The 10242-nt window shown below is 47.0% G+C and overlaps 1 protein-coding gene across 1 annotated transcript; it reads right to left on the reverse strand.

Annotated features, from left to right (window-relative positions):
* Window positions 1-1029: 1029 nt before the first annotated feature.
* On the reverse strand, window positions 1030-8231 carry ACP5 (acid phosphatase 5, tartrate resistant). The gene is made up of 5 exons (XM_018574528.1): window positions 8197-8231; window positions 7316-7595; window positions 5652-5779; window positions 4752-5097; window positions 1030-1557 (listed from the first exon to the last, which is right to left on the reverse strand). The coding sequence occupies exons 1-5, from the start codon at window positions 8229-8231 to the stop codon at window positions 1318-1320; spliced, it is 1029 nt and encodes a 342-aa protein (XP_018430030.1). The 3' UTR covers window positions 1030-1317.
* Between the last annotated feature and the right edge of the window lie 2011 nt (window positions 8232-10242).

Consider the following 10242-nt stretch of genomic DNA (forward strand, 5'->3'; position numbering starts at 1 on the left):
ACATCGCCTGCCCAAGTCCCATGAGGCATTGCAAGACTGACAGACTCAGCCAAGCAAGCAGACCATCAGTGGCTGCCTCCATACGTCTCATGACGGAAAGTATTGGGACGGAGGAGCCATTTCAGTTATTTGGAGGTCTTCTCTAGTCCTGAAAAGGCTTCACTCTACTTTTTACATGTTACATGAAAGGATTAGGAGGTTAGGTTAAGAGTAGGTTGGGCATTGCAGGTACAAGTGAGTAAACGTTGAGGGAGACTTGCCACCTGCTTTACCACCATGTTATCCTCCAGTAGCCAGTGCTGTTGTTCCTTCCGCATCACGGAACATTAGTGTAAGTGATATGTAATGTTCTAATAACCTAATGTCCATGGTAATATAGACACAAGGGGTCCTATCCTAACATAGGACAGGGCCTAGAATGACACTTTAACAGGAAGAAGATATAGAGGTGGGCAACCTCAGACCTCCAGCTGTTGGGTAACTACAAGTCCCATGGGGCATTGGAAGACTGATAGCCACAGAGATGACTCCCAAGGGCAGAAGCATGATGGGATTTGTAAATCCCAGGGTTGCCTACCCCTGATATAGCCATGGATTGATTACACGTAGGGGTCTATTTATAACCAAATCACAGAGCCCTTCGCCTTATGAATCTTTCTGAACATTTGTTCTGTGCAAGTAGACACAAAAACAAAAGTTCTTAGATGTAGTTTCTGTTCAGGTCAAATGTATGCAATACCAAACTACGGCCACTAGATGGAGATGAGGAGCTAAGAAAAACTTCCTATGCTCCTCAGCTCCATCTAGAGGTCAAAAGTATTACATTACATTCAACCTGGAAAATGATCGAAGAACTTTTTTTTTGCCTCTATTCGCACAGAACGAATGTTCAGAAAGACTTGTAGGATGGATGGCACTGAGAATTGAGTATAAAAAAGACCCCATAAAAGTGCAAGCCTATTTCTTTCCTCAGAACTGCGCCTAAACCACAGAGGGGGGTTCAACCTATGGGTCCCAAAGTCTCCACCTGCTCAGATTTTTTTCACTCCATTTAAAAATGCCCTGTTAAATTTAAAACTGTAAAACCGACACACAAACATCGACCGACACATACAATCTTAAGAACATGTGATCCGTTCATATTTTTGGCACACCCTTAAATTTGCTAAAACAGTCCGTGATCTCCTGGAGTGAAGACTGGAGCAATATCTCAAGGAATGGACTCCAAGTACCTCACTCTGCCGTGATACGGAGACGCCCAGAATCATGTGATCCAAGTAGAACTGTGTAAACGAGGATTCTCTTTGGCCGCTGGGATTACAGCACTCGAGGAAAGAGCTTGGTATGGAAAGAACTTTTGCCCCCAGACTGTATGTAGGTTATATTCATCTCTTTAGCCGTAAGGTTCACGTAGACGAAGCCGCCCATAATGTCTTCCTCGCCCTGGAAAAACCGCAAGTAGCCCTGGGGAACCTCGTCCTCGTGCTTACGGGAATTTTCCATGAAGTTTCCAGCCCCGCTCAGCACGTATCCAATACCGTGATCATCCTGCAGATACTAAAAAATAATAATATGGAGATGGTGAAAGAGTTTTGGTGATCTTCTATAAAAGACAACAATTCTTGGACCTCAAGTAGAGTAGGTAGCAGAACCAAATTCCCCTTAAATTGACTTGTCCATCTTGACAAGAAGATCCCGTGTTCCTGGTCATCTGACCTAATCCCGAAGCAGAGGCACAGTGTGATCAACGTGAAGATAAACAGGACTGATGTCGGCACCCACAAAGCAAAGATGATGCAGATTATGTGGCCTGATGTCTGGTTTAAAAAAAACATGACCTAGAGCAGGGGTGCCCACAGGACCGGATTTACCCTCCCTGACGCCCCAAGGCCGGGTTCGGCAATGCCCCCCCCGGAAAAGAGAGATTGCCAGTTTTTTTTTGTTTCTTTCTTTTTACTTTATCACTTTTTAATTTTTTTTACTTTTTACATTTTTATTTATCTTGTCATCTTTTACTTTTTTTTTTATAATTTTTTAATCTTATTTTTTATTTATAATTGTTTTCTTTTTTTATATTTTTCTTACTATTTTTTACTTTATATATTACTTTACTTTTTTATGTAATTATTATTATTACTTATTATTTTTTACTTATTTTTATTTATCTAATTTATCTAATTTTTTTATCAATTTATTTTCACCTAACTTTATTGCTATCACACAGGAGATAACAAGTCACTGTGTGATAGCATTTGGAGGTGACAGGTTCTCTTTATTGTACCTGTCACCTCCAATACAGGAGGTGTTGTACAGTACTGTGCTGGAACTCCTGTGACAGGTGAGAGGGGAAGAGCACAGCACAGCTCACCCCTCTCACTGTCTACAAGGAGCGGCAGGGTTACTTTTAACCCTGCCGCTCTGCTCACCGCTCTCCATCCTGAAGACGGCTGCGGCGAGGACGGAGCCGGGAGGACGCAGCATGGAGAGAGGTAAGTGCAGGGGAGCGAGGGGGACGGCGCGGGGAGGACAGACCGGCAGTCTAATTACAAGTTATTGTAAAGAAACAAGTAATTTCTCCTATTCTACATTTAGCCCTGCTTGTGCAAAGTAGAGCTAAATGTAGAAAAAAACCCTCTCTCTTGGCCGTCTCTTCTCTCTCCCCTGTTTCTATCTGCTATCTCTATCTGCCGACGTTGCACACAGGGAGAGGTGTCCCGCCCCTTCCCGTCTGCGACGTCTGACACATTCAAAAATGTAGAAATGTCACCAGCACACCAATCCTTTTAAGATAGCAAAAGCTTCATTTATTGAAGTTTTTTGTCATATGACCAAACAAGCGCTTTCGGGACCGCGCAGGGTCCCTTCATTAGGCTTTAGCATGATGAAGCTTTTGCTATCTTAAAAGGATTGGTGTGCTGGTGACATTTCTACATTTTTGCTGAAATTCGCGGCGCCATCCGTGGTCACTGCGAGCACCCCCCCACTACAAGGGACATATCGGTAAGGAGTGCGACAAGGATAGTACTTATTGTCTGACACATTCAGCCGCACTAGCACCGCGGGAGGGAGCTCAGGTCAGTGAGCTGATCGCGATCTACCAGTGTTTGCTTTGCGATCTACCTAATGGGCACCCCTGACCTAGAGGGTAATTGACAAATCTTCCTTTCAACGTACAGATGGGCGAATGCAGGTCATATGGAACTACCACCAATAGATGGCGCTCAGGAGCATAGGAATCTCCTATGCTCCTCGGCTCCATCTAGTGGCGAAAGAGTTACAAATCACTTCGAAGGAACCACTTGGTTCTGAAACGTCGCTACTAACGTGACACTATTTTAGTCAATAAAGGGATTGACTTTGCATGAGATTGGCGTGCCAGTGACTATCTATTGATTTTACAGAGTTACAAATCAGCCCCCTAAAGTACCATGGGAGCTCTTGGTCATGGTGGACAAGGTGTATTAGCAGGGGCTCTGCTGCTCGTTTTCTATACAGCCGCCCAGATCACTTGTAGCTAGGGCTGCAACAACTAATCGACATAATCGATTATAATCGATTATTGAAAAAGTTGTCAACTTTTTCAATAATCGATTAATCGGCTTCCGATCAGTTGGCCTGGAGGGTCTGGTACATGAATAGGGGAAGGTGACTGCACAGTCACCTCATGCTCGTCACTGCCAGACCTGCCCGCATCCACGCTCTTCACACCGCACCTCCTCCCCGCCTCACATTCACTGCCCGCCCACATCCACGATCGGCACAGGGACGCGGGGAGATGTAGTAAGGAGGAGCAGGTGTGGGGGGATGACAGCCACCAATATGAGAAGGCTATCACCGAGCTGGTGGCTCAGGCAGCTGTAGATAAGGCGTTCTAGGAGTTTGGAGGTGAAGGGCAGTAAGGTGATTGGTCTGAGAATGTTGAGGTTGGTAGGGTCCATTGATGGTTTTTTGGGTATTGAGGTGACCAGGGCATGTTTAGTGGGGAGGCAAAGATGCCAGTAGAAAGTGAGAGATTGAAAATGTGAGTAAGAGAGTGTAGGAGAGTAGGGCGGTGACCGAAGTAGCAGTGAGGGAACGGGATCCAGGGGGCAAGTGGTAAGGGGGGTGTCAGAGAGAAGTTCTGTGATGACAGGGTCAAAAGAGGAAAGTAACAAGTGTGATGGAGGGTCTGGTACATGAATAGGGGAAGGTGACTGCACAGTGGCGATCTGATCCCGAATTGTATATGAATGGCAATGTCCTGGGCAGTGAATGAGTTAGTGGGTGGTGGCGGTGGGGGACATAGTAGAGAGTTAAAAGTAGAAAAGTGTTGACGAGGTCTGGATGAGAGTGTGTTAATGAGAGTGACAAAATAAGTCTGTTTGGCAGCACGGAGGAAGGAATTATATTTTAGGAGGGCAGCTATGTATGTATAGGGTGAAGTCTTGCAGAAGCCGAGTTTTCCACCACATTACCCTCCCCACAGGGTGACAATGCTGCTGTCCAAGGGTGGTTCTATTGCTTCTCCATTGAACGGAGCCACCCTGAGACAGGAAGTGTGTTACTGGCCTGATCACTAGGTGAATATAAAGGGAAAAGCATAAAAAAAACAAAAAAACAAATGCAACCGCCACATATAAGGAGTGGTAAGCTGAAATACATCACAGCTTTGTTTTTGTGTTATAATAAGCTTCAAGGACTATGTGTAGGGATCCTGTACAGTCTCATGTCTTGACCAATGTCTTCTTCTTCACACACCTTACTGCACTCACCTGCATGTTGTGGTCGTGTCCGCTCAGAAAAGCCGTCACTCTGTATTTCTTAAGCAGCGGCTCCACATGCTCCAGAAGGCAGGAGGTGGGGCCGTGCTCGGCGATGGACCACACCGGGTAATGCCCCGCCACCAGCAAGTACTCTTCCTTGGCAGTCCTTAGTTTCTCCGTTAGCCAAACTAGTTGTTCATCGGCCATCTTTGGGTTGGCGGCACCTAACGGTTGCTCTCTGTGGAAGTCGTCGGAGTTGCCGCACAAAACTATGGTGTCCAGCAGAATGAGACGCACCGACGCGTTGGTGGCTGGAATCTTGAAGGACAGGTCGTAGTACAAGGCTGGGAATCTCCTGAATGGAGAGCAGAAAAACAAAAAAAACAAAAACACTCAATCTCTTTATTTTAAGGGTGTGGGGGGGGGGGGGGTGACTGAAGGAGTGAAGAGGGTCAATAAATGAATGCATCTTCTGCACAATGGGTGTTGGCGAGTCCTTCATAGAACACTTGGTGCTCTCTTTTCAGCACTAGGAGCAATGAGGTCACCAGCACACTAAAGTCCAAATGAGTAAACCGTCCATTACTATTGTTAGATCAACATGGTATCACAAGAAGTCACAACGTTTTGCAACCCCATGCGGTCCCTTCATCAGGCAAAACAATGTGATGATTGACAATATGAGCCTGTGATACCAGACTTCACCACCAGATAGCGCTGCACACACTCTAAATCTACATCTGTTCATCCTTGTACAAGAAAGAAGGTCCGGATAGAGGGACTCATTGTTACTACACGGGGGCTCAGAAGGACAACTGTAAGAAGATAAACCCGTACCCAAGTCTACAATCACCCCGTCCTTACATCTCTACCATACGCCAGCCCTCCACCTAAAGAAGTGGGCCTTACCATCGGGAAGATACATTGGAGTAGGCCATCTGAGCCGTGATGTTCCCGTTGTGGTCGTGGTTTCCAGCGATAACATACCAGGGGACGTGGCTTAGGGACTCGGCATCAAACACCGACTCAAATGTTGTCTGTAAAACAGAACATGGAAGGGCGTCAAGAACCACACTGGACAAAACAGTACAATGGCTTGGTACGGAACCCACTTACACCGCGGCAGAAGTCAAATACGGAGCCGCGGATGGTTGTGGATCACGCGGCACCTTCTGCTGACACATTACTAAGACACGTCTGTCAGGGAAAGGACAATACTGGATTCTGGAGAAAAAGTGTTTTCATTCTGTCCACATGCACAAGATACGTACACATGGGCAGTCTCACTCTCAATGATACCAGATCTACAAGAAAGTGACAAGATGAGGGAGGAAGATCCATCGGTTGTATATGGAAGTAGGAAGATCCATCAGTTGTATGTGGAAGGAGGAGGAAGATCCATCGGTTGTATATGGAAGTAGGAAGATCCATCAGTTGTATGTGGAAGGAGGAGGAAGATCCATCGGTTGTATATGGAAGTAGGAAGATCCATCGGTTGTATGTGGAAGGAGGAGGAAGATCCATCGGTTGTATATGGAAGGAGGAGGAAGATCCATCGGTTGTATGTGGAAGGAGGAGGGAGATCCATCGGTTGTATGTGGAAGGAGGAGGGAGATCCATCAGTTGTATGTGGAAGGAGGAGGAAGATCCATCGGTTGTATGTGGAAGGAGGAGGAAGAGTTGACCAGCCGATTAGGAATGATTTATTTAACAGGGGCAGCCAAACCTCAGCACTCCAGCTGTAGTGAAAGTACCAATCCCGTCATGCCTTTGCCTCTGAGAATCATGCCTGTGGCTGTCAGTTTTGCAATGCCTCATGGGACTTGTAGTGCCCACGTTGCCTACCCCTTGACTATATCTTATCTTTTCTTCCTGTTCAAAGTAGGTTAGGCACGGCCTTATATTAGGGGCAGGCAACCGCACTCCAGCTGTGGTGAAACTACAAATCCCATCATGCATCTGTCTCTGGGAGTCCTGTTTGTGGCTGTCAGAGTTTTGCAATGCCTCATGGGACTTGTAGTTCCCCCCACAGCTGGAGGGTTGAAGTTTGGTCTTTATAGGAAACTGGAAATTGCAATGCTATAAAAGAAGGAAGAAGTAGAACAAATGGAATTTGCTCATAGAAGCCAACCATGGGGACGTGTTTGGATTTGTGCGGTTTAAAAGGCTAAAACAAAAACCTGCCATTGGCTGGTCGGGCCACACAGTTTTCATCAATGTCCTCAACGTAACAAGACAACCCCCCAACCAGGAGCATCCTGAGGCCAGGTGTCACCCGGAGTGGGTACCGGCAGACACCCCGCCATCCCGCACGTTCGCGATGATGTCACACGCATGAGCGGTCATCTTGGTGATACCTGCCGGCGGCCATCTTGGTGATGGACACTGGCAGAGAGAGGAGGGAATGTTCATCTCCTCTCTCGTGCACTAGTCGGGCTCTCGGTCCATGACCGAGTGCCCAACTTTTCAGAGGGGGTGACACCCAAATGACTGTCAGTCATTTGGGTGTCACCCGGGTACGGGCCGCACCCCTCTAGTGACACCCCTGCCCCCAACCTCTCACATCTTCTCACCTTAAACCTGAAGTCTGCGACATCGGTCACTCCCTCATAATAGAAGTTGTCTCCAACGGACAGGATGAAGTCGGCTCCCCATTTGGCTACGGTTTTGCCCAGCTCGTCTGCCACCAATGTCTCCTGCTTGGTGAAGTATGGAGGGAGGGGTATACCCCCCCAGTCACCGATCACTGCAAAGCTTAGAGAGGGCTCCGAGTCTGCCGGAGGGTAGGAGAGGGACTTTAGGGCCACATACGGGAGGACGGCCAACAGCAACACAAACTTCTCCATGGTGAACCTGGGAGAGAAAGAGATTGCGATGTTATGTAGGAAAGGCGGCACATTCCAAACACTGGAACCTTCCAGACTGACAGGTGGCAGCTCTCTGTGTGATAGTAAATGGGTGACCTCCAATGACGCCTAGTGTCACTGAGCCAACTACTTGTGTGCCCAGGACGTCATGGACACACCCCCTGGGCACGCCTCATTCAGGCTCACAGGAGAACGTTGCACAGCATGGCGCTCACATGTTAGTGGCATGTTTCATGTCACTTCCATTCATAACATTTTCCATCCCGCCCCTTCGATTTTTTTTTTCATCGCTGTGGTTGAAATTGATCGACGATTTGACCCGATCAGCCATCAGAAAATGGAAGAATTTCCCCCCCCCAATTTTTTTCTCAAATGAAGTACTGCCAGCGTGTGGACAACGTTAGAGCCAAACGAGGGAAACACGGTAAGGCTCCATTCGCACATAGCGGTACCGCTTTCCGCACGGCAAAAAAACGCAGAAACGTTAACATATGCGCAGATTTTGCGTGTTTGTAGCCATTACTATAGCCAGAACGTGCGGAATCCGCCCATAAAATTGCACTTGGGACTATTTTGCGGTTTCTTACCGTGTAGACGCCGCGATAGTCTGAACAATGCACATTGCAATGCTTTGTTTTTGATGTTTAGCGTGTACCGTTCATGTGTGAATGGAGACTTGATCGTAAACTCTCCCGGACTGCCCCTCATTTCACAAATAGAGCCTCAGAATTTTTTCCCTTCAGTCCCCATTCACGCCATTGCATTCCATGAGTGGACGCTAGGCGTGTGCATTGACGTACGGAACGTGCAACGAGCTTGGGGTGCCGTTACTTGTTAATGGCACCCCAAACGCATGCAAGAAAATTAGCGTCCCCCCACACACACACAAACACGTGGTGAGAAAATGTGGTACGTGAGCTACTTTCCTGCGTTTGAAATCAATGGGCGATGTGTGGCAATGTGGGTGAAAATGCACATGAACATGACGCACGTTTATGGAAAACAAAAAGGTGTAAATGGGCACTAAAGGCCTTTTTACAGCTCAGCCCCCTTTTTATTTTTTTTTTTAGAACTTTATTGAAATATCAAGTGGCATTTTGGCTCAGTGTAGTGTGATGCAGTGCGCTGAAAAAAAAAAAAAAAAAAGAAGTACTGCATGTCATACTCCATACACCACAACGGTATGACCTGCGACTACCCGCGACAAGACAAATTGCCTTGTCTTGCATTTGCGGTGTGCTGGAAAACAAAAAAAACATCCAGCGCAGCCCAGACGCCTATGGTGTGAATGAGCCCTAAATTCCAGATTCATGGCGGGATCACCAAAGGCCCATATTTTACAGATATTCCCCCAATAGGGCCCCGTGGGGTTCTCAGCATAGCCATTTAGGGAATAAATAAATGAACCCCAACACCCCTAGGCTAGCTCATGTATGGCTGACGCAGGGCTCTAGCAGACTCCGTGCCGATACAATATACCACCATTGCCCGATATTCAGCATTGGAAACGTTACCTGATCCGATTATTCTACCAGGTCCAAGTTTTCTCCTGAGTATTGCCCCCAGACAATGTGGTGCGACCTTCCTCTGGAAGCGCTGTGTCAGACTATGACGCCGCAAGAATGTTTGTTGCCTGAATAGAGGTCACATGACTCGGAGTCACATGAGTCTTTGCTCAGCTTTACAAACAATGGAACGTGATTCCTCGCATACCTGCGTCCGCGTAATTCTACCTGACCAGGTGTGTTGTTTTTGCAGAGCGGACTATGAACCTCAGATTGCGGCAGAGGGGTTATTACAGCTTTATTTTTACTTTTGTGTGTGTATTACGGCGCAGGGGAGCAAATCTCAACCGGTCAGCATGTTCGGATTTAGTTCTATCCGTGGAGAACGTTTGGAGTTTATGGCTGAACTCCGGGCACAAACAACTTGCATGTACATACATTCCTCGATAGCCACCACGGATAGAAGTGTGCTAGGCCTGCGGCGAACGATTATTTTCATAATCGATTAGTTGCCCGATTAATCGATTGGCTACATAAAAAAAAATCTCTCTCTACTAATCGATATTGAGAACAGTTGCCAACTATTCTCATAATCGATTATTATTGGATTTCATTGATTAGTTGTTGCAGCCCTAAAGTCCGCTTTGTGTGCCTTTGCAAACCTGGATATTACCTTGTGACACTATCAGTGTGCCCCAAGAATTTTCACATTTTCGGACGGGACCGCGCGGCGAAGACACAGGTAAGTTTTAACCCTTTTCAAAGCTTTTTTTTTTTTTTACACTTTTTGCATACATCTACTGCATGCTAGCCGTAATATATGTATATACAAAAACACTGCAGGGTTTAATAACCCTTTAAAAGGAGAATTATGAGGTGAGTGATTTTCACTCAGCCTCATAATCTGAGCCGACCTGTGACCATGAGACTGTCACAGGTCAGCTCAGTAGATCGGGAGGTGAGGGAACACATATGAGCGCTCGCTCACTTCTCGATCTATCCCTGCAGAGAGCCGTGAGTGACTGTCCCCCCCTCCCTGTCCGATCCTCCGGTGCTGAGTGGAGAAACGGACGGGGGCGGGTACAGCTGGCTCTGCCTCTAGATAGGCAGAGCCAGCTGTCACTCACG

Source organism: Nanorana parkeri, unplaced genomic scaffold (genome assembly GCF_000935625.1).
Source record: "Nanorana parkeri isolate BGI_ZX_2015 unplaced genomic scaffold, ASM93562v1 scaffold3022, whole genome shotgun sequence".
NCBI classification, from domain to species: domain Eukaryota; kingdom Metazoa; phylum Chordata; class Amphibia; order Anura; family Dicroglossidae; genus Nanorana; species Nanorana parkeri.

Excerpts from the sequence above, each read along its gene's own strand:
- ACP5 (XM_018574528.1), bottom strand. The coding sequence starts at position 8,231 with ATGTGCATTGTTCAGACTATCGCGGCGTCTACACG. Across the intron at positions 7,596-8,196 it reads ACTATCGCGGCGTCTACACG|GTTCACCATGGAGAAGTTTG; the intron begins GTAAGAAACCGC and ends TTTCTCTCCCAG. Across the intron at positions 1,558-4,751 it reads GACACGACCACAACATGCAG|TATCTGCAGGATGATCACGG; the intron begins GTGAGTGCAGTA and ends ATTATTTTTTAG.